Raw genomic sequence first — 25,000 nt, 5'->3', positions numbered from 1 at the left:
TTTCTTCAACCGCTGGCATGGTTTATCCTTGTTCTTCCTTCATTATAAAACAAAGTAATCTGAACAGTAATCTAGGTAAGCCACCTGCCATGCACGCGTGCGCCACAGGGATACTTTAAATATTTACTAAAGATTGAATAAGTGCGTCAAAAATACTGGTAGGTATTCTTTTTTTTCTATCGAGCAGTTCAGTTCTTCAAAGTTCTCGCGTTTAGTGTCTCATAACAATATAATATCTCTCTGTACTCAGACTTGAATAATATATTTGATAATAAATTATTTCAATCGCAAGTGTCAATAAGCGAACAACAGACAAATTTAATTAATTGTGCGGTAAGCTAGAAACTGGAAATGCTCGCCTAGTTTCTGATATCTGTAATGTATTCTGATAATGAAGGAGGGGATCCACGAGGCATGTGGATTAAGAGTGTAACAATAAAAAATTATTCTTTATTTCACTAGTTTGATTGGTACACGTTATATCTTATTTGTATGTGTACGGAACGAAGTGAGATTTATATGTCTAATACAATAATAATAAAACTACAAAGTTCCTTATTGTTTTACAGTGTGACTCTAAAATTTTGATCTGTTTAAAATGCCACAAGATTATAAGTTATACACTTGTCCGCGTTAAAAATAAATTTTCCGCAAATCGCCAATTTCTTCACGACAAACGGGGCACAAAGGTTCCAGCCCTTTTGCCTCATCACTCGCGCATATATCCTCGATACAACACTTGCAAAATATATGTCCGCACTCTGTCACCATTTTTATGTTGCAGCATTTCACGGACGACAAGTTCTCGAGACAGACAGGACAGCTGAGTTTCACTCCAATGCTGCTACGACGTGAACATCCGTGATTTTCTCGACGCTCTGATTGTGGACTTCCATTCTTTTCCGCAGTTCTAGGCTTGGCCATTTCGAAATCTCGCAGTATTGCTCGCTGCTCTTCCAAGAAGTCAGGAGAAGAGCACAAATCTTTAAAAGAAAAAATCGAAAAAATTATATTATTCACCACATTTATGCCGACAGTATTAGGCCAAGTCAAAGTTACAGATTCTAACAAAACCAAACCACGTTGAAGACCTCTTAAATAATTTTTATGTTTCAGTGCAATAATATTTGTGATTTATAGATCAGTTGAGTGAATAATTATCGATATACCTTGTAAGCACACGAATTCATCTGCGCTACTCGCTGATTTAGAACCGGTATCGTTCTGGAGGAGCTCAATATCCGCAGATATGTTCTGTAAAAGTTCCGACATTCTTCTGAAATTGTCCGATTGTTCGTTCACAAAATTAATTACTCTTCTCTCTTGTCTCCTCGTAGTTTGGCTCATACTTGATCGCGATTTGCCCCTTGCAGATATTTCAGGTGTCCGACAACTCTGATAATTAATTATACGAGACACAGATATTCATTGAAGTGCAAAAATACTATAAGTTTAATTTGAGACAAAATTTACACTGGACACTGTAACTTGACTTGTCAAAGTTAACTGTTCTAGTATTGCGATTGTTCTGACGCTTCAAAGTCGCATGACACGTTAATATGTATACACGAGCGGCTGTGAAAATTGGCTGCGTTCAATTCTCCCGTACTGACGAATTCCCTGGAGTCCAAATTTGACGCATGTAAATTGAGTGGTAATATTATCCATCACGAATGGGTTCGTTTTTGTATTATCTTTCTAGAAAACCGTATTGTTATTATGTAGGTTATTTTATACTGAAAACTGTTGCAGATGTCCTTCCATGAGGACAAAACGGGATACTTTGAAAGAAGGTACGTGTAGAAGTGAACTCTGTTACGTAGAATTCGATACAGAAATTAGTAAAACTAGCTCTTCACTTGTTCCTTGATTATCGTTTATAGTAATCTAAGATTCTCACAAAAATCGACCTTCACTCATCCGTTTAACTAATGAAAGATATTTTCTATCAAATATAATACATGCATACAACACCGGTTTGACAATTATAAACAGGTCAGTTGGAATTATCAATTTACACTCATCTATTACTTCATTGAAATATATATCAAAATAAAGATAATTTTATTGCGAACACGGTAGTATTAAATTGACTCAGCAAAATTGATCCAGACTCGCGGTTCACACGTTTTAAAGTTTGAATATTTGAGTAAGCAAGCGAAGTGCAACAGAGAAGCACTGAACATATTACTCTATCCAATAGAGGAAGCAGCTACCGAGTGAGAGTACGCATGCTCTTTTCCGTCTACGATTAAAAAGACAACTCTACTGTCAAGAATATTTTTCGAAGTAAATCATAAAATATCAATTAATAATATAAAAATGCATAACAAAATAATAATATATGTATAAATAATATTACATTATCTTTCGAATTTCTTTTATCTCATAAATAAAAACGAGTGAATAAATAGAAAAATAAATAAATACTCTAGAAAAGGATATAAAATGAATAACGAATGTATTGTCATGAAAAAAAAAAAATATATTATAGTAAAACTCGAAAGTTATTTTACAACTACAAAAAGTTATTCAGCATCAGATTATCAAATTCTCAAGGATTGTCATCATTGTTATTACATTTTGTTACGTGTCATCAACCTGCTAAAGGGCGTTCGGTCCCCAACAAATCCTGTAGGCTTCAAATAGGCATATATGAACAAACCGTAATTTTCAGCATATAGTTTGACACAAGGATCAGTACCATGAAGCCACGTAGAATTTACATACTGTAATAAACTTGTGTTCACACCCCTTATACACCCTGGCACGGCTGATACCGATTTAATATTCTAGTATCAAATTTTCAATCAGTTGTCTACAAATGTACGATTACTCGGCCGACAATTATTAATATGACAAACAGTCAGTCTCCAGATTTTAAGAGGAGCACTTCGATTTAACATATATGCTGTTCTTCACATATTATTCTTTGCTGTAAGATTTCTTTGACTCGGCATTTGCTCGTTACGCACAAAGAACTCATTCATTCCTTTAGACACAGTCCTATATTGCCCTTAATTATAATATATTATGCGTAAAATTTTTGGTTTTAGCGATTTCCAACATGGTGGAATCATGTTGAGTCAAAGCTATTTAACCTATTTCGTCAATTGTTCGCTGTCTTTCTTGAGACGATATTTTTGATAAATGTGATATCTACCATCGAAAATCCAAAGTTTCACTATTTTTTTCGTGCAAAACTCTTTTTGTTCCAAAACCGATTTGCAGAACCATGTCCGGACTAATTAGACCCCCAGGAACGCAGAAAAAACATGAAAAAGAGCATAGAACCAACACCAGAGAATTTACGAAGATCTTTCATTTTTCGGCAGTAAGTTTTGATCGGTTGCTCCGAACGTAATCGATCTGTACGGAATCAATTCCTCTCATAAAATTACGTCGATGTAGTGCATCAAAGTATTGATTTCAGCATTATTTAAAATCGTCACAATTATCAAGAAAAATCCAAAGCATTTGCCTTTTTTACCGACCGTAGTAGTTCAGGTGTTAGCACCACTCTTGCATTATTTTACGTTTAGTAAAAGTTTACTGTTTTTTTTTTTCATATGATATTGATATATTGTATCGAGAATTCGTAATAATAAAATTAGGAAAAATAAAAGTCGATTTGAGTCAATAAATGGAAAGCACGAAGTAAGAGGGAAAAGCACCCATCAGAGTTCAACGTGGTTTAGTAGGACTAAGATATCGCGGTGGGATAACATTTTTGCTTCGACGGTGCAACGCATGCGCAGTACCTAATAGAAAGAGATAGGCTGGTACATTTAAGTACATTTGAGCTATCTCTCTCGGCTGAACCCCCACCACCGCATCAAGCCTTCCAGTTATATTAGAGTTCACTAGGCTCCATGGTTCAGTGGTTAGCACTGGTGGTTAGCATTCGTGACTGCGGGGCGGGAGGAGACTCGAGTTCAAATCCTCTGCCCGTTAATTCGGTCCTGCACGGCAACTTGCAAAAATGTAGGACGGGTCACGCCGTTCAGGTGCTGCATTGCTGGTAAGTGCTTTGGATTCGGGTCCGGCTAGTAGTAGCTAGTAGTAGCTAGTGTAGCTAGTAGTAGCTAGTGCTGCTGCTGCTGCTGCTGCTGTTGGTGTTGTTATTTCTTTCATCTTGGGGTAAAAAACATTTTCCTTTAAATCGATTCTAATGACCCACCAATTAAACCCCGAGCATACCAAAAAAAAGGAGATCAGAGATCGTAACACAAACAGCTCAGAAGATACGGAGAAAATACGAAAGAATCAATTTGTTCATTGATTTATTTCAATAATGGTTACATCAGATAATAACAATATAATATTGTACTATAGGTATCGCTTCCTGCAGTGGGCTATTGCACGTGCATGCAGGCCAGAGCTTATAAACCCCATTACGACGTACAATAATAACTATCTAATATAACATATTTCATATTCGGCCTAAGGTTATGTATATAGCACTTCGTCTTTATGCTTTTGGCAGATTTTGCAACCAATCATCTACTTTTTTTGACACGTATATCAACGCCTAATGCCGCGTGTCTGTACTTTTTGGGCTAACACGCCTTTCACTTAACAATAATAAAAATCTATGATGCGCACTTGTAACGCTAAATATTCCAAAAAAATATTTTCATATGATAAGGATGATTATGGTTTGTGGCACAGTGATCTGCATGTTTAATTATAAATACGCGCATGGAAATTCTCGAGTTATCTTCTTGCTACACTATCTTCGATTACCGTTTTCGGTACTCTTTTTATTGTAGGTAGCTACAAATCACGTATCTCTTTTCGAACAACCTCTTCAACATTTTCAACTCCACCTTTCGGAAACGTAACAATAATATTGTCAATGCTCACTTTTCAAAATTAAATGAATGTGTAACGGTGCAAGGTCTAACTATACATGCTTCAACTTCCTTTGATGCGGAATAACAGTAGATTATAACTATGAGTATCTTTTGATAAAGGCCGTAGTACGTAAAGTAATGTCCATTGATGCATGCACCGTGGCTAACTTTATTTTTTCGACTTTTGTTTCCTTTCTACTCGTATTTTATGTACCAATAGCCGGCGAAGCAGTCGACAGGAGAAGCTGAGAAACCACGACGACAGCCTCTCGTCGCTATCATTCGTATAACCTCTAACAATAAGATCTCGTGCTCTCGCTCTGGTTCACGGTCGTGTATACAGGTCTGGGCACTCCCATATATTTCGTATACCCCACAGTGTGCCTCTATCTGAGACACATGTTTCCGACATTAGCCGCAAAAGTGCGGAGCGCTGCAATCTCGGGGGCACGTGTGTGATTAGCGGGGCTGTAGTGCGCGCATGCCCCTCCGTCACTATCGACGTGGCGAAATTTGGAAATATCGGCCTCAGTTAGAGGCACAGGTTTTTGGACGGAGTTCCCAGACCTGTATACACGACCATGCCTAGACCTGTATACACGACATCGGTATTACCGGTAAGATTACCTGCTCATCGAAGTTTTTGAGAGTTCATAACTCGGTGTAAAGTGTGTGTCAAACTGTCTCAAAACTATCGGTATATATCTATATGTATCATACCCCGGGCCAATGGCGCCCCTAGCGGGTAGATAGGAAACAAGACCGCGTGCCTCACTAACGGTGACACCCCCTACCACTCAAAAGTGCCGGAGTTACCAAACCTGTGTGTAAGACCGTGGTTGATGTTCATAAGTTTGTGTTTATGGTCGCGCCAATTTGTAGAATTTCAAATATAAATACATATTCGAATTGTGGCTGTCCTATAATTGTAATTGTATTTCTGATTGGTACTTTACAATGCTCGAGTGATATAAAAATCAAGAAAAATGGTGAGTGACAGCAATAATCTTATAATAAGTTTTTCAGAAGAAAGACGGTTTTTCACTTTGGTAAACATACGATAATTTGCTTTCCAAAAATCTAACCTCAATTTTTTTCATGTTAATCTTTGAACATTTCCAAATTAAAGTTTATGAATGTAAAAATTTGTCTGCATGTTCACAACTCTGGTTACATATAATCGACAGATGCAAGTGTATAAGGTCAAAAATAAATTGCCAATTCTCACAGGTTGTTAGAAAAAAATCTCATCAAGTCTAGGCTGTTTTCAACTTCTCATGAAAGAAATGAAATGAAAAATAAAATTCTTTTTTATACATTAGAAGAAACTCGTAGAATACTCACGAGTATGTTCTATAAGCTCTGAAAATTTTGTTGTGGGTATGCTGTCGCTTTCTCAACAAGATTGAACAAAATTCAAATGTGATGTGTTAGGTGTATAAAGTGGAAAATTGTGAACATTTTTTTCCTAGTTGAAGATGTCAATGCCAAAATTTCTACGATTATATAATATGGATTTGCTTATTTTGTATCTGTGACTCCAGACATTCAACAATCATGCAATTTATGTTTACCATTTTCTATTTGCAAATAATTAGTATCTTGTATGATTGAGTTATTCTCTATCACTATGTTCAAAGATATAGTGAATTAAATGTAGGATTTATATTAAAGATGAGATCAAGCGCTCCAAGCCAAAAAGGCAAACGACCTGGAGAGTTTTCTCCTCTCCAGCCACGCTCCACCATACCACAAAGAGAGAAACGGTTGAAGACCGAGTTGAAAGAAATTAAAATCTCACGTAAGCCACTCGTACAACTGTCAATTGCCGTTACTCCAGAATCATTATCCGAACATGTAAGCTAAATTCATTTAAGTTTTGGAATGAAACCTATTTCAATCTATAAATTTTCCCGCATTGAAGTTACCTTAATCAAAATTATGATTGTTACATGGAATTTATAATGCTTGTGTTAAGAGCGACGGACCAAATATATTTGTATTTACAGGAGGAGAGAATACGAAAGTTATTGAACCGGCCGTTTAAAATTCCAATTCCTGGTTATCAACTCTCTAACAGATCTCTTGGTATGCGTATGTTGGGACCTCGAACACCGCTCCACGATCCTGATGAGGCTAATGCATTGGTTGTTTACACACCACCTGAATTATCTGAACACGACAAACTGAAACTAGACACGTATGCAATTTGTTTTGCATTTATACCACCTCAATTGGTACATTTATTAAATAACTCAGGTTGAGAAGTATTGTTTAATTCAAATTATGTCTGGTTTTTAAAACTGAAGTTATATTGTCATATCTTTGGACCATCTAAACAAATACTAGTTGATGTATTACATCAAGTCAGTAATTAGCGTGACAAGCAAATTAATGTGTGAGTTCATTTGAACATACTTTGTTTTATTTTTATATGGATGATTGTTAGTATACTACTCCATACACATACTTCTTGGAAATAACTACCATATTCGAGTTGAATTAATAAAACGTAGTTAATTTTCTGTTTTGCCATGCAGGACCAAACAACTTGTTCACGTAGTAGTTGACCCAGCTCTGTGTAATATATTGCGACCTCATCAAAGAGAAGGTGTTAAATTTATGTATGAGTGTGTAACCGGGAAACGGATCGAAAATGCTTATGGCTGTATAATGGCTGATGAAATGGGTCTTGGTAAGACTCTGCAGTGTATTACATTGTTGTGGACTTTGCTGAAACAAGGTATAACAATATCAGTTAGAAAATTACCACTTTGGTACATGTAAGCACCATGAACTGCACAAAGTATTTATATTTTTGAAGGACCAGAAGCTAAACCACTTATTGAAAAAGCTGTGATAGTGGCGCCTAGTTCTCTAGTAAAAAATTGGTATAACGAAATACATAAGTGGCTTGGCAGACGAGTGAATCCCTTGGCCATTGATGGTGGGAGTAAAACAGACATTGACAACAAATTAAAAGGATTTATGAAGACCTATGGACGTAGGTATGCTTATACAAACTTTTCTTTTATTTAAAAAACGCCCTCAAATTATTAAATCAAGTTCGTATTGTAATTGTTAAAAGTATTTTTGTCCTTCACTCAATGCTAACACATTTTAATTTTGTGATTGGTCAAAGAACTACTTCGAAACTTGTGACAAATTTTTTTTTATGAATATCTAAAATGAAAATTTGAACTCATTCTATACAGATGTGCAAACCCAATTTTGATAATCAGCTATGAAACGTTTCGTTTGCACGCTCACGTTTTACATCAGGATGACGTTGGTTTAGTATTGTGTGATGAAGGTCATCGTTTGAAAAACAGTGAAAATCAAACTTATCAGGCACTTATGGGTTTAAAAGCAAAAAGACGTGTATTACTCAGTGGAACACCCATTCAAAATGACCTACTCGAGTACTTCTCACTGGTTCATTTTGTGAATCAAGGACTTCTTGGAACTGCCCAGGTACACTGATACATTTTACTATCTTCACATCAAACACGTCAGTTTTACTTTTAGTTGGTAAACTCAAGAGCTAATTTGTTAAAACTTAGCACAGGCATAATATATTTCTTATAATGAGTATGAATTGAAGACCCAATAGACTTGGCAAAAAATGTTATTTCTTTACTAGGTTACATGAATTTTTATTTAGGAATTCCGTCGGAAATTTGAAATCCCGATCCTGAAAGGTCAAGATGCTGGAGCAACTGACTCGGAGCGCCAAAGAGCGCAAGAATGTCTTCAAGAGCTGGTAACAATAGTAAACAAATGCTTGATAAGACGTACAAGTGCGCTATTGTCAAAGTATTTACCTGTGAAACATGAAATGGTCATTTGCGTTAAACTTAACAAATTGCAAACTCAGTTGTATCAAAATTTCATCAAAAGCGACAGTATCAGAAAATCTATGCAAGGCAAGTAGAAGGTGCAAATCATTATATCTGCTGTCAGCCACTTCTGTATGTTTTATGTTCTTTTAATTGTTCAGCAACCTGTTTCGTGCTAATTACACTGAATAATATTGTTTCTTTTTTCTAAGTCTCTTTACTATCAAAATTTTATTACTTAGGTGATGAATTTGGCACTGGCAAGAAAGGTAGTCTTTCAGCATTGTCCGCTATTACACTACTCAAAAAACTTTGTAATCATCCTGATCTGGTGTACGAAAAAATTCTGGAAAAGTCTGAAGGATTCGAAAATGCTGCAGAACTTCTACCTCCAAACTATAGTTTAAAGTAAATACAGTAGTGTTTTGTAAAATGTTTGTTAATTATTACTTGCGGCTATCTTGTATGCTTGTGCATTACCATTTTTATTTAACTTTCAGAGATGTCTTGCCAGAGCTGTCTGGTAAATTGATGGTCTTGGATTGTTTACTGGCGTTGGTAAAGTCAACTACAACGGATAAGGTTGTGTTGGTATCAAATTATACACAGACCTTGGACTTATTTGAAAAGTTATGTCGAAAGCGTACATATCGTTATGTTAGGCTTGATGGATCGATGACTATAAAAAAGAGATCCAAAGTCGTAGATAGTTTCAATGATCCAAACAGCGGCGATTTTATATTCATGCTGAGTTCTAAGGCAGGCGGATGTGGGCTTAATTTGATTGGCGCAAACCGACTAGTTATGTTTGATCCTGACTGGAATCCCGCCAACGATGACCAAGCTATGGCCAGAGTTTGGAGAGACGGACAAAAAAAGCCTTGCTTCATTTATCGCTTGCTTTGTGTAAATAATAATACATTCTCACAGTGATGGAATATTAGCCTTTTTAGTCTTAATTATTTGCAAACAAATACAATATTTGAATTTTCAGACTGGTACAATAGAAGAAAAGATATTCCAAAGACAGGCCCACAAGAAAGCATTAAGTTCGACTGTAGTTGACCAAGAAGATGATGTGGCGAGGCACTTTACTTTAAGCGACTTGCGCGATCTATTCACGTTGGAAGAAAACACCACATCTGATACCCATTCAAAGTTCGTATTAAACTTTCACCATTATCAACATTATCATTGACCATGCTCGATTTCTTATAATCCCAAAGTATAAAGACAAGCACTGTTGTCACGATATTATGATTTATATTCATTTTTATTGTTTATGTAGATTCAAGTGCAAGAGGTGCGTAAATGGAGTGGAGGTTCGCGGCCCACCCGAAGGAACAGACTGCAATTCTGACTTGTCGGATTGGAGACATGCCAACAATCCTCGTCATTTACCCGATCTGCCACTTCGGCAGTGCTGGGCTAGTGGCATATCCTTTGTATTCCATCATCGGTCACACGAACTCGTTAAAGCCGAAGAATGAAATGTATACAGACTATAGTAGAACGTCATTTTAATAATTGAAGCGTACTTTAAGAGGAGTACGAAAATAATTGCAATCAGCTTTGTATCTAGTTGCAACTAGTTCCTGTTAAATACGTTAATATGATGTCTGTCATTCCTGTCTCTTATTTTTTCCATTCATCGATTTTGTAATGGCATAAAACAGATCCCTAAAGGCGGTCACGAAAACATCAATTTGTTTTATAAAATACTTTTTTTCGTTTATAAACAGTTTTCACTCAGCGAAAGATAATAATAATAATAATAATAATAATAATAATAATGATTCGAAGTTCAGTTTGTAGAAATGTTTCGTATTCTTTGATATTCGATAACAAAAGTAATTGTGATGTATTATAATATAAGTTTAGAATAATGTGGAGCTCAGGTGTGAATAATTCTCCGAAATGATTTTTATAGTAAAATCGTCATTCCGTGACAACAAAGAATGAGAATAGTATTAAAAATTAAATAAACTGTTTCATAAAATGTCGTATAAGTTCTTAGTTATACAAATGGATAGCTTTCATGTTTCAATTAATTTATATGTACATTTTTATTGTATACTAGGGGCTTCGCCCCTGCGCGCTTCGCGCCCCACTATTTCCTTATACATTGTCTATTAGACAGGTGAATTCATTTATGCTGATTTGTACTGGTTTTGTCCACTGTCTCCGTCGCCGGTGAAGAGTGGCGAGAATTGTCTTTCATCTTGGGATCCGATTTGGTGTGGATTAATTTGTTTTCCGCGATACACGATTAAACATGTCTTAAAAATGTCCGCAGCTGCAGCTAATTCTGCTTCTCCCCCGTAAATTCCATTTTTATTCATGTGTGATTTGTGACCAGGTGACATAATCACGGCACCGTTTGAGTCATTACCTGTAATAAAAGCCGCAAATGTAGACCAATCATCAACTGTATTCGAAACGATACTCTGTCTCACCTCTGCGTGTCGATCTTGAGTGCCGTGTACACAATACGCCAGCGCGCGAAAACGACAATTCCCGTCGGGAATCATCTTAATAATTCTCATTTGCATATTTATTTTTTGTGAGTCAGAAACAGATAACTATAAAGATATTTGTCAAAGACTGTCATAAACAGCCGATGACAGCTGTCAATCACTTGACACTAACTTCATAGCAACAGCAACTTTATTATTAAATGAGTTTATTTGAAAATACTCCACGTTCGACTTCTCAGCGCACATCTTGTTATGAAAATAGGAAGTTTTGTTTTCTAGATGCTTTTTGTTTTCGGCATCTTACCCCACCGCCAACTTCATGCGTATACTATTGTTATTATAATCTTTTTTACCTGTTGCTATTAAAATCTTCTTTTTCATTTGTTCACGCGGAACAGGACTTTTTTATTAGATAGAGAGACTACAGTGGAAAAATTAATAAAATACAACAAAATGAAGTACATGTCAATTATTGTTATTTAAAAATGGTCCACTATCATTGTTTACACTTATGTTGCAAATGACGAATAATCAGTTTTGAGCATAGGGAGTCTCAGCTTCAATGCAAATCAAATTCGATTTTGGCGATGCCTCGTATTCCCGAATTTTTATTAACTCGACAACGTCTTCATACGAATTTCGAATACTGTTTGATGACTTCCAAAATTTGGCATTCTATTAATTTATCCCACTGATAATATGCTCTGAAAATTACTTATGTGATAAAACATTAACATAACAATTTTCAAATTGATCCGCTGGCTTACAATTTCACTAGTGCTTTGTACAGGTAAGTGACGGGAATTGCTCAGGGCATGTTATTGTTGTCGTTGACTGAAGAATATATAGACGAATACCCCTGGGTAAATTTTTGTGACCAGTTTTCGACGGGCACATGTGCCCAGGTGGGCCTGGGTGCGTAAGAGGGTTCTACTCTATCGACTGTACCGATCGGGCTCGCACCGACATTCGTAGCGGCCAAAGTAGTGTCGGTATGGAAGCTTGAGGTTAAGTCGGTACAAAGTACTTAAAACTACTTGTCGACCGCGACTTAGAAATGTCGATCAGCTCGATCATTCCCCTGAGAAGACGCCTAACAAAGCCGTCCGCCAACCGCCACCAACGACCGCCGCGTCCACCGCCGACCACGCCAACTACCGCCGAGCACCGCCGTCCACCTCGACAGCCTCGTCTCCCTCCTGCTCCTCCGCGCCGTCGTCATCTTCGGTGACCACGTCTTCCTCAACCTGCACCGATCACCGCCATGCACCGCCAAACACCTCCTACGTTGACTGAAGAATATAAAGACGGTTGCCCCAATCGGCTTTGGTGTGACAAGCGAATATCGTCGTGCGCTTGCGCTCCCTGAGATCTACCAATGGTGGAGTTGAGAACTTATTACAGAGCATCAGAGAGTAACCGATTCCGAAATGATGCTGGCTACATTCACCTTCCGAGTAACACGGTCTTCGCAATGGTGAGGCGAAGCCAGTACTTGGCCGGTGCGTACTTACCGATTTGTCGGCGATACAAGAAATTGATAATGAGAATAAATTTCTTCCAAATTTCGTAGCAAAACAATGATTCAATTAAAGTATAGGTACCCGAGAGAAGAATTTATACATAGATCGTGAATAATAATAGATCAGATGTAATAATGATGCAGATACCAAGGAGTATTATGCGGTTCACGTACGATATCAATATACGAGTATATGATCTATTTACGATTAATACGTGATGCATACCACAAATTTTATAATTTTCCAGGTGACAAACTAGATTATCTACAATAATACGCCTATAATATGAAAAAAGAAGAAGTATTCATTTCGATATGGGATTCTATTCGATACGCGCTCGATGTATTCCATAACATTAGTATTCATAATTATTCCAACAACTTTTCATTTGCTCTCTCGATCTTGAATTTTCGTAGGCATAGAATCGAAACGCTGATTTAGCTAGTCGCAAGTGAAGTATCTACGTTGGGTAGAGAAGCAGAATTGTTTTTCGAACTGTTCGTATGGCAAAAAATTCAGAGTAACTGTAATACATCACGGATATGCTAATTTTGATCGAGATGAAATGGATGCTCCGTATATGAGACAGTATTTAATGCAGTGTAGTGATTTGAAGACCTATAAAGGTGATAGGGAGAGAAAGAACGGATCTTCTTAAAACTTCGAGTGTATTTTAACAAACATTTGAAAGGTACGAGCAAAATTTTTTATCATCCAACTATCGCAGAACATCAGCGTTATTAGCTGACCCGTTAACTGAAGAATGTATCTTTTGTCAACGGCTAACTATCGAAGGGCCTGGCCGCCTGAGTCTGGAATCGGCAGAAAGGATAAAGTGCGTATTTCTTGTACAAAATGTGAAAACTAAAATCATTATACATCATATCATATCATCATACATCATACATCATACATCATACATCATACATCATACATCATCATGCATAGTATTAAAGGTCGAAACCAAAGTTTGGATGTCGGATGTTCAGAAAGTGACGTCACCAATCGAAAATCAGCTAGCCGAATTCCTCAGTCTGGAAACAACCGCGCAGTAGAGCGGACGGATGAGAGTCGCGCTCCGCAAATTTCGAGTACCGGGTTCTCAACCTCTCGGATCCCGCGCTTCGGGTCCGCTACGTATTTCGAGTACCGGGTTCTCAACCTCCCGGATCCCGCGCTTCGGGTCCGCTACGCGGTGAAACTCGACTTCCAGGATAAGCGCTCCGTGGTTCCTGGTTCACGTTTACAATAAATTATTTCAATTCGTTTTTCGCGCGACCCCAAATTCAGTAGCTGTCACTGCGCTACTAAAATTTCTCGACTTCCAGGATAAGCGCTCCGTGGTTCCTGGTTCACGTTTACAATAAATTATTTCAATTCGTTTTTCGCGCAACCCCAAATTCAGTAGCTGTCACTGCGCTAATAAAATTTCTCGACTTCCAGGATAAGCGCTCCGTGGTTCCTGGTTCACGTTTACAATAAATTATTTCAATTCGTTTTTCGCGCAACCCCAAATTCAGTAGCTGTCACTGCGCTAATAAAATTTCTCGACTTCCAGGATAAGCGCTCCGTGGTTCCTGGTTCACGTTTACAATAAATTATTTCAATTCGTTTTTCGCGCAACCCCAAATTCAGTAGCTGTCATTGCGCTAATAAAATTTCTCGACTTCCAGGATAAGCGCTCCGTGGTTCCTGGTTCACGTTTACAATAAATTATTTCAATTCGTTTTTCGCGCAACCCCAAATTCAGTAGCTGTCACTGCGCTAATAAAATTTCTCGACTTCCAGGATGAGCGCTCCGTGGTTCCTGGTTCACGTTTACAATAAATTATTTCAATTCGTTTTTCGCGCGACCCCAAATTCAGTAGCTGTCACTGCGCTACTAAAATTTCTCGACTTCCAGGATAAGCGCTCCGTGGTTCCTGGTTCACGTTTACAATAAATTATTTCAATTCGTTTTTCGCGCAACCCCAAATTCAGTAGCTGTCACTGCGCTAATAAAATTTCTCGACTTCCAGGATAAGCGCTCCGTGGTTCCTGGTTCACGTTTACAATAAATTATTTCAATTCGTTTTTCGCGCGACCCCAAATTCAGTAGCTGTCACTGCGCTAATAAAATTTCTCGACTTCCAGGATAAGCGCTCCGTGGTTCCTGGTTCACGTTTACAATAAATTATTTCAATTCGTTTTTCGCGCAACCCCAAATTCAGTAGCTGTCACTGCGCTACTAAAATTTCTCGACTTCCAGGATAAGCGCTCCGTGGTTCCTGGTTCACGTTTACAATAAATTATTTCAATTCGTTTTTCGCGCAACCCCAAATTCAGTAGCTGTCATTGCGCTAATAAAATTTCTCGACTTCCAGGATAAGCGCTCCGTGGTTCCTGGTTCACGTTTACAATAAATTATTTCAATTCGTTTTTCGCGCAACCCCAAATTCAGTAGCTGTCATTGCGCTAATAAAATTTCTCGACTTCCAGGATAAGCGCTCCGTGGTTCCTGGTTCACGTTTACAATAAATTATTTCAATTCGTTTTTCGCGCAACCCCAAATTCAGTAGCTGTCACTGCGCTAATAAAATTTCTCGACTTCCAGGATAAGCGCTCCGTGGTTCCTGGTTCACGTTTACAATAAATTATTTCAATTCGTTTTTCGCGCGACCCCAAATTCAGTAGCTGTCACTGCGCTACTAAAATTTCTCGACTTCCAGGATAAGCGCTCCGTGGTTCCTGGTTCACGTTTACAATAAATTATTTCAATTCGTTTTTCGCGCAACCCCAAATTCAGTAGCTGTCACTGCGCTAATAAAATTTCTCGACTTCCAGGATAAGCGCTCCGTGGTTCCTGGTTCACGTTTACAATAAATTATTTCAATTCGTTTTTCGCGCAACCCCAAATTCAGTAGCTGTCACTGCGCTAATAAAATTTCTCGACTTCCAGGATAAGCGCTCCGTGGTTCCTGGTTCACGTTTACAATAAATTATTTCAATTCGTTTTTCGCGCAACCCCAAATTCAGTAGCTGTCACTGCGCTAATAAAATTTCTCGACTTCCAGGATAAGCGCTCCGTGGTTCCTGGTTCACGTTTACAATAAATTATTTCAATTCGTTTTTCGCGCAACCCCAAATTCAGTAGCTGTCACTGCGCTAATAAAATTTCTCGACTTCCAGGATAAGCGCTCCGTGGTTCCTGGTTCACGTTTACAATAAATTATTTCAATTCGTTTTTCGCGCAACCCCAAATTCAGTAGCTGTCACTGCGCTAATAAAATTTCTCGACTTCCAGGATAAGCGCTCCGTGGTTCCTGGTTCACGTTTACAATAAATTATTTCAATTCGTTTTTCGCGCAACCCCAAATTCAGTAGCTGTCATTGCGCTAATAAAATTTCTCGACTTCCAGGATAAGCGCTCCGTGGTTCCTGGTTCACGTTTACAATAAATTATTTCAATTCGTTTTTCGCGCAACCCCAAATTCAGTAGCTGTCATTGCGCTAATAAAATTTCTCGACTTCCAGGATAAGCGCTCCGTGGTTCCTGGTTCACGTTTACAATAAATTATTTCAATTCGTTTTTCGCGCAACCCCAAATTCAGTAGCTGTCACTGCGCTAATAAAATTTCTCGACTTCCAGGATAAGCGCTCCGTGGTTCCTGGTTCACGTTTACAATAAATTATTTGAATTCGTTTTTCGCGCAACCCCAAATTCAGTAGCTGTCACTGCGCTAATAAAATTTCTCGACTTCCAGGATAAGCGCTCCGTGGTTCCTGGTTCACGTTTACAATAAATTATTTCAATTCGTTTTTCGCGCAACCCCAAATTCAGTAGCTGTCATTGCGCTAATAAAATTTCTCGACTTCCAGGATAAGCGCTCCGTGGTTCCTGGTTCACGTTTACAATAAATTATTTCAATTCGTTTTTCGCGCAACCCCAAATTCAGTAGCTGTCATTGCGCTAATAAAATTTCTCGACTTCCAGGATAAGCGCTCCGTGGTTCCTGGTTCACGTTTACAATAAATTATTTCAATTCGTTTTTCGCGCAACCCCAAATTCAGTAGCTGTCATTGCGCTAATAAAATTTCTCGACTTCCAGGATAAGCGCTCCGTGGTTCCTGGTTCACGTTTACAATAAATTATTTCAATTCGTTTTTCGCGCAACCCCAAATTCAGTAGCTGTCATTGCGCTAATAAAATTTCTCGACTTCCAGGATAAGCGCTCCGTGGTTCCTGGTTCACGTTTACAATAAATTATTTCAATTCGCTTTTCGCGCAAGCCGAAATTCACTAGCTGTCAGTACGCTAATAAAATTTCTATAACTTTATAATCTTCTCATAATCTTTTTGGTAAAATATGTCGATAAAAAAATTATATTAAACCTTACACATTGTCTTTGATTTGTTCTCATGCTGAAAATATTTATTAGTATTCGAGGTATAACTCGAGGTGGTTGGCGGTGGTCGTTGGGGGTGGTTAGGGGTGGTTGCGGGTAATCAAGGTGATTCCGGAGAAGGGGAACGAGTATTTGTGCTCGGTGAGTTTAACGTTTTTATAATATTCGATGGCAATTGTAATTATATTTCATCTAATCTTTTTCAAACTTGTCATCTTTACGATAAATTATTTCAATTCATTCTTCGCGCAAGCACAAATTCAGTAGCTATGAATGCGCTAGTGAAATTTATTCTACTATCAATTAATTAATTAATTATATTAATTCTTACACAATATTTTTGATGTGTTCTTATACTGAAAATCTTTATTATTATGGCAGGTATACCCGTGGTGGTTATCGGTGGTTGTTGGAGGTGATTGGCGGTGGTTGAAGGTGTTCGGAGTTGGACGAGGAGGAGGACGAGGAAGACAAGGAGGTGAAGGTGGACGAGGATTTGTGCTCGGTGAGTAAAACACTTTTATAATATTTGATGGCAATTGTAATTATATTTTATCTAAAATGTTTCAAACTAGTCATGTTTACATTAAATTGTTTCAATTCATTTTTCGCGCAAGCACATATTCAGTAGCTATGAATAAGCTTGTACAATTTATTATATTATTGAATAATTAATTAATTATATTAATCCTTATACAATATTTTTAATGTGTTCCTATACTGAAAATATTTACATTAAATGATTTCAATTCATCTTTCGCGCAAGCACATATTCAGTAGCTATGAATGAGCTTATACAATTTATTATATTATTGAATAATTATTTAATTATATTAATCCTTATACAATATTTTTGATGTGTTCCTATACTGAAAATATTTACATTAAATTATTTCAATTCATTTTTCGCGCAAGCACATATTCAGTAGCTATGAATAAGCTTATACAATTTATTATATTATTGAATAATTAATTAATTATATTAATCCTTATACAATATCTTTGATGTGTTCCTATACTGAAAATATTGACATTAAATTATTTCAATTCATTTTTCGCGCAAGCACATATTCAGTAGCTATGAATAAGCTTATGCAATTTATTATATTATTAAATCATTAATTAATTATATTAATCATTACACAATATTTTTGATGTGTTCTCATACTGAAAATATTTATTACCATTCCAGGTATAACCCGAGGTGGTTGGCGGTGGTTGGAGGTGGTCGGAGGTGGACAAGGTGGACCAGGAGGAGGACGAGGACCAGGAGGAGGACGAGGTGGACGAGGAGGAGGCGGGGTGGGTCGTGGGAGAGGAGGGGCGGGGGAGGTGGTCGGAAGGGGCAGAGGTGGGCGGGGAAGGGGGAGAGGTGGACAGGGAGGGGAAGGGAAGGGGCGGGGAAGGGGCCGGGAAGCGGAGGGGGAGGGGGAGGGGGAGGGCGGAGCGGGGGGGGGGGGGAGGGGGAGGGGGAGGGCGGTTGGGAGGGGGGAGGGAAGGGCGGGAGGGAGGGAGGGAGGGAGGGAAGGGCGGGAAGGGCGGGGAGGGGGGAGGGAAGGGCGGGAGGGAGGGAGGGGCGGGAAGGGCGGGGAGGGAGGGAAGGGCGGGCGTGTGGGGGGACGGATCTGCTCTATTAACTCCAACGGGCTCGCACTGACATCCGTCCTCCACTCCCCCCTCCCCGCCCTTCCCGCCCTTCCCTCCCTCCCACCCTCCCTCCCGCCCTTCCCTCCCCCCTCCCAACCGCCCTCCCCCGCCCCCTCCCCCCCCCCCGCTCCGCCCTCCCCCTCCCCCTCCCCCTCCGCTTCCCGGCCCCTTCCCCGCCCCTTCCCTTCCCCTCCCTGTCCACCTCTCCCCCTTCCCCGCCCACCTCTGCCCCTTCCGACCACCTCCCCCGCCCCTCCTCTCCCACGACCCACCCCGCCTCCTCCTCGTCCACCTCGTCCTCCTCCTGGTCCTCGTCCTCCTCCTGGTCCACCTTGTCCACCTCCGACCACCTCCAACCACCGCCAACCACCTCGGGTTATACCTGGAATGGTAATAAATATTTTCAGTATGAGAACACATCAAAAATATTGTGTAATGATTAATATAATTAATTAATGATTTAATAATATAATAAATTGCATAAGCTTATTCATAGCTACTGAATATGTGCTTGCGCGAAAAATGAATTGAAATAATTTAATGTCAATATTTTCAGTATAGGAACACATCAAAGATATTGTATAAGGATTAATATAATTAATTAATTATTCAATAATATAATAAATTGTATAAGCTTATTCATAGCTACTGAATATGTGCTTGCGCGAAAAATGAATTGAAATAATTTAATGTAAATATTTTCAGTATAGGAACACATCAAAAATATTGTATAAGGATTAATATAATTAAATAATTATTCAATAATATAATAAATTGTATAAGCTCATTCATAGCTACTGAATATGTGCTTGCGCGAAAGATGAATTGAAATCATTTAATGTAAATATTTTCAGTATAGGAACACATTAAAAATATTGTATAAGGATTAATATAATTAATTAATTATTCAATAATATAATAAATTGTACAAGCTTATTCATAGCTACTGAATATGTGCTTGCGCGAAAAATGAATTGAAACAATTTAATGTAAACATGACTAGTTTGAAACATTTTAGATAAAATATAATTACAATTGCCATCAAATATTATAAAAGTGTTTTACTCACCGAGCACAAATCCTCGTCCACCTTCACCTCCTTGTCTTCCTCGTCCTCCTCCTCGTCCAACTCCGAACACCTTCAACCACCGCCAATCACCTCCAACAACCACCGATAACCACCACGGGTATACCTGCCATAATAATAAAGATTTTCAGTATAAGAACACATCAAAAATATTGTGTAAGAATTAATATAATTAATTAATTAATTGATAGTAGAATAAATTTCACTAGCGCATTCATAGCTACTGAATTTGTGCTTGCGCGAAGAATGAATTGAAATAATTTATCGTAAAGATGACAAGTTTGAAAAAGATTAGATGAAATATAATTACAATTGCCATCGAATATTATAAAAACGTTAAACTCACCGAGCACAAATACTCGTTCCCCTTCTCCGGAATCACCTTGATTACCCGCAACCACCCCTAACCACCCCCAACGACCACCGCCAACCACCTCGAGTTATACCTCGAATACTAATAAATATTTTCAGCATGAGAACAAATCAAAGACAATGTGTAAGGTTTAATATAATTTTTTTATCGACATATTTTACCAAAAAGATTATGAGAAGATTATAAAGTTATAGAAATTTTATTAGCGTACTGACAGCTAGTGAATTTCGGCTTGCGCGAAAAGCGAATTGAAATAATTTATTGTAAACGTGAACCAGGAACCACGGAGCGCTTATCCTGGAAGTCGAGAAATTTTATTAGCGCAATGACAGCTACTGAATTTGGGGTTGCGCGAAAAACGAATTGAAATAATTTATTGTAAACGTGAACCAGGAACCACGGAGCGCTTATCCTGGAAGTCGAGAAATTTTATTAGCGCAATGACAGCTACTGAATTTGGGGTTGCGCGAAAAACGAATTGAAATAATTTATTGTAAACGTGAACCAGGAACCACGGAGCGCTTATCCTGGAAGTCGAGAAATTTTATTAGCGCAATGACAGCTACTGAATTTGGGGTTGCGCGAAAAACGAATTGAAATAATTTATTGTAAACGTGAACCAGGAACCACGGAGCGCTTATCCTGGAAGTCGAGAAATTTTATTAGCGCAATGACAGCTACTGAATTTGGGGTTGCGCGAAAAACGAATTGAAATAATTTATTGTAAACGTGAACCAGGAACCACGGAGCGCTTATCCTGGAAGTCGAGAAATTTTATTAGCGCAGTGACAGCTACTGAATTTGGGGTTGCGCGAAAAACGAATTGAAATAATTTATTGTAAACGTGAACCAGGAACCACGGAGCGCTTATCCTGGAAGTCGAGAAATTTTATTAGCGCAGTGACAGCTACTGAATTTGGGGTTGCGCGAAAAACGAATTGAAATAATTTATTGTAAACGTGAACCAGGAACCACGGAGCGCTTATCCTGGAAGTCGAGAAATTTTATTAGCGCAGTGACAGCTACTGAATTTGGGGTTGCGCGAAAAACGAATTGAAATAATTTATTGTAAACGTGAACCAGGAACCACGGAGCGCTTATCCTGGAAGTCGAGAAATTTTAGTAGCGCAGTGACAGCTACTGAATTTGGGGTCGCGCGAAAAACGAATTGAAATAATTTATTGTAAACGTGAACCAGGAACCACGGAGCGCTTATCCTGGAAGTCGAGAAATTTTAGTAGCGCAGTGACAGCTACTGAATTTGGGGTTGCGCGAAAAACGAATTGAAATAATTTATTGTAAACGTGAACCAGGAACCACGGAGCGCTTATCCTGGAAGTCGAGAAATTTTATTAGCGCAGTGACAGCTACTGAATTTGGGGTTACGCGAAAAACGAATTGAAATAATTTATTGTAAACGTGAACCAGGAACCACGGAGCGCTTATCCTGGAAGTCGAGAAATTTTATTAGCGCAGTGACAGCTACTGAATTTGGGGTCGCGCGAAAAACGAATTGAAATAATTTATTGTAAACGTGAACCAGGAACCACGGAGCGCTTATCCTGGAAGTCGAGAAATTTTATTAGCGCAGTGACAGCTACTGAATTTGGGGTTGCGCGAAAAACGAATTGAAATAATTTATTGTAAACGTGAACCAGGAACCACGGAGCGCTTATCCTGGAAGTCGAGAAATTTTATTAGCGCAGTGACAGCTACTGAATTTGGGGTCGCGCGAAAAACGAATTGAAATAATTTATTGTAAACGTGTACCAGGAACCACGGAGCGCTTATCCTGGAAGTCGAGAAATTTTATTAGCGCAGTGACAGCTACTGAATTTGGGGTCGCGCGAAAAACGAATTGAAATAATTTATTGTAAACGTGAACCAGGAACCACGGAGCGCTTATCCTGGAAGTCGAGAAATTTTATTAGCGCAGTGACAGCTACTGAATTTGGGGTTGCGCGAAAAACGAATTGAAATAATTTATTGTAAACGTGAACCAGGAACCACGGAGCGCTTATCCTGGAAGTCGAGAAATTTTATTAGCGCAGTGACAGCTACTGAATTTGGGGTTGCGCGAAAAACGAATTGAAATAATTTATTGTCAACGTGAACCAGGAACCACGGAGCGCTTATCCTGGAAGTCGAGAAATTTTATTAGCGCAGTGACAGCTACTGAATTTGGGGTTGCGCGAAAAACGAATTGAAATAATTTATTGTCAACGTGAACCAGGAACCACGGAGCGCTTATCCTGGAAGTCGAGTTTCACCGCGTAGCGGACCCGAAGCGCGGGATCCGGGAGGTTGAGAACCCGGTACTCGAAATACGTAGCGGACCCGAAGCGCGGGATCCGAGAGGTTGAGAACCCGGTACTCGAAATTTGCGGAGCGCGACTCTCATCCGTCCGCTCTACTGCGCGGTTGTTTCCAGACTGAGGAATTCGGCTAGCTGATTTTCGATTGGTGACGTCACTTTCTGAACATCCGACATCCAAACTTTGGTTTCGACCTTTAATACTATGCATGATGATGTATGATGTATGATGTATGATGTATGATGTATGATGTATGATGATATGATATGATGTATAATGATTTTAGTTTTCACATTTTGTACAAGAAATACGCACTTTATCCTTTCTGCCGATTCCAGACTCAGGCGGCCAGGCCCTTCGATAGTTAGCCGTTGACAAAAGATACATTCTTCAGTTAACGGGTCAGCTAATAACGCTGATGTTCTGCGATAGTTGGATGATAAAAAATTTTGCTCGTACCTTTCAAATGTTTGTTAAAATACACTCGAAGTTTTAAGAAGATCCGTTCTTTCTCTCCCTATCACCTTTATAGGTCTTCAAATCACTACACTGCATTAAATACTGTCTCATATACGGAGCATCCATTTCATCTCGATCAAAATTAGCATATCCGTGATGTATTACAGTTACTCTGAATTTTTTGCCATACGAACAGTTCGAAAAACAATTCTGCTTCTCTACCCAACGTAGATACTTCACTTGCGACTAGCTAAATCAGCGTTTCGATTCTATGCCTACGAAAATTCAAGATCGAGAGAGCAAATGAAAAGTTGTTGGAATAATTATGAATACTAATGTTATGGAATACATCGAGCGCGTATCGAATAGAATCCCATATCGAAATGAATACTTCTTCTTTTTTCATATTATAGGCGTATTATTGTAGATAATCTAGTTTGTCACCTGGAAAATTATAAAATTTGTGGTATGCATCACGTATTAATCGTAAATAGATCATATACTCGTATATTGATATCGTACGTGAACCGCATAATACTCCTTGGTATCTGCATCATTATTACATCTGATCTATTATTATTCACGATCTATGTATAAATTCTTCTCTCGGGTACCTATACTTTAATTGAATCATTGTTTTGCTACGAAATTTGGAAGAAATTTATTCTCATTATCAATTTCTTGTATCGCCGACAAATCGGTAAGTACACACAAGCTAAGTACTGGCTTGGGCTTACCATTGTGAAGACTGTGTTAGGGGTTATTCATTAATTACGTAAGGACGATTTTGGCAATGTTTGACCCCCCCTACCCTCATGTAAGGGCACATAAGATTTCTCGAACTCTCCCCCCCCCCCCCCGCCCTCCGTCTTACGTAAGATTCTATCTAGTTTTTCAGAATAATTAAAATAATATCAATAAACGGGAAGAATGTGTTATAATTTTCATTTACAAGATTGAAAATGGATAAAAATGAACACATTTCAGAATTTAAAATTTTATTAAGCACTAAAAATTTTTAAAATAAGGTGTAAATCCAATTGTATATCATAGAAGGAAAAAAGGCCAGTCGGCATCGAAATGGAAGTAGATTTCTGATGATTAATTCCGACATATAAAATATTACGTAAGAATAAGTTTCATCCCCTCCCCTAAGATATGGACATGTAGAGATTTTTTTAACCCCCCCTGCCCCTCGGGACCTTTACGTAATTAATGAATGGCCCCTTACTCGGAATGTGAATGCACCCAGTATCATGTCGTAATCGGTAACTCTCTGATGTTCTGCAATAAGTTCTTAACTCTACCGTTGGAACATCTCAAGAAGCGCAAGCGCACGGCGATTTTCGGTTGTCACACCAAAGCCCATTAACGGCAACTGTCTTTATATACTTTAGTCAACGATTCTTCGTTTATTCTTCGGTTCTTTCCAACAACGCATCGCAAGGAAGCGTGAAGCGTCCGACAGATCCATTATATTAGCTTCAACCTACCATAAATACGATCAAAAATAAATTTCCAGTGGGTACAATTATTGGTTTACAGTCTGGAATGTTATAATGCGATACCAATGTAAGGTTGAAATTATTTATAACTGAATTATAAGCTACTTACTTCGTAACTTCAGAAATAATATTATTGCCGATAAACAAACTTCTGATTTTAATGGTACATTTGTAATTTGATTATGAATAAATGGAATGAGATGAAATATACAACCTCGTTTAATTATTCATTTAATAACAACCATATTACAACTTTTATATTCGAAACAAAAGATAATTCAAATTATCGGTTTTTTGTCGTATACGATTTGCAGTATTGCACGGTCTTACGCAGTCGATAAACAGTGGACGATAATTATCGTACACGATTACCTAACGGAAGCTCACGAATACAGCTACATAATATCGAATTCGATATTTCTATAGACTTTATAAGTCTATGGACATTTCAGACCATGGAGAGTAAAGAAGAGAGTAAAGGAAACCTCCGTGAAGTTGGCCCCCCGAAGTTGTTATTTTTAAATCTAATTAAT

The 25,000-nt window shown here is 38.4% G+C and overlaps 2 protein-coding genes across 3 annotated transcripts; one reads left to right on the top strand and one right to left on the bottom strand.

The window, feature by feature from the left end:
* Nucleotides 1–441: 441 nt before the first annotated feature.
* On the bottom strand, nucleotides 442–1,554 carry LOC107218265 (E3 ubiquitin-protein ligase complex slx8-rfp subunit slx8). The gene is made up of 2 exons (XM_015656087.2): nucleotides 1,170–1,554; nucleotides 442–983 (listed from the first exon to the last, which is right to left on the bottom strand). Exons 1-2 carry the CDS (start codon nucleotides 1,345–1,347, stop codon nucleotides 634–636), a joined length of 528 nt encoding a protein of 175 aa, XP_015511573.1. The 5' UTR covers nucleotides 1,348–1,554; the 3' UTR covers nucleotides 442–633.
* Nucleotides 1,555–5,722: 4,168 nt separating this feature from the next.
* LOC107218261 (DNA repair and recombination protein RAD54-like) lies at nucleotides 5,723–10,969 on the top strand. 2 transcript variants are annotated; one of them, XM_046742398.1, is made up of 11 exons: nucleotides 5,723–5,845; nucleotides 6,531–6,713; nucleotides 6,866–7,056; nucleotides 7,397–7,599; nucleotides 7,681–7,864; nucleotides 8,072–8,330; nucleotides 8,521–8,782; nucleotides 8,938–9,103; nucleotides 9,196–9,601; nucleotides 9,690–9,853; nucleotides 9,984–10,969. In XM_046742398.1, the coding sequence occupies exons 1-11, from the start codon at nucleotides 5,843–5,845 to the stop codon at nucleotides 10,183–10,185; spliced, it is 2,223 nt and encodes a 740-aa protein (XP_046598354.1). In that variant the 5' UTR covers nucleotides 5,723–5,842; the 3' UTR covers nucleotides 10,186–10,969. The 2 variants fall into 2 exon arrangements, with proteins under 2 accessions (XP_046598354.1, XP_015511570.1); XM_015656084.2 differs by lacking the exon at nucleotides 5,723–5,845 and adding an exon at nucleotides 6,214–6,236.
* The last annotated feature ends 14,031 nt before the right edge of the window (nucleotides 10,970–25,000 follow it).

Source organism: Neodiprion lecontei, chromosome 1 (assembly GCF_021901455.1).
Source record: "Neodiprion lecontei isolate iyNeoLeco1 chromosome 1, iyNeoLeco1.1, whole genome shotgun sequence".
Lineage (NCBI taxonomy): Eukaryota > Metazoa > Arthropoda > Insecta > Hymenoptera > Diprionidae > Neodiprion > Neodiprion lecontei.
This window is presented reverse-complemented; position numbering and strand designations above follow the sequence as displayed.

Excerpts from the sequence above, each read along its gene's own strand:
- LOC107218265 (XM_015656087.2), bottom strand. The coding sequence starts at position 1,347 with ATGAGCCAAACTACGAGGAGACAAGAGAGAAGAGTAATTAATTTTGTG. Across the intron at positions 984-1,169 it reads TGAATTCGTGTGCTTACAAG|ATTTGTGCTCTTCTCCTGAC; the intron begins GTATATCGATAA and ends TTTCTTTTAAAG.
- LOC107218261 (XM_046742398.1), top strand. Across the intron at positions 7,600-7,680 it reads GTGGACTTTGCTGAAACAAG|GACCAGAAGCTAAACCACTT; the intron begins GTATAACAATAT and ends ATATTTTTGAAG. Across the intron at positions 7,865-8,071 it reads ATGAAGACCTATGGACGTAG|ATGTGCAAACCCAATTTTGA; the intron begins GTATGCTTATAC and ends CATTCTATACAG.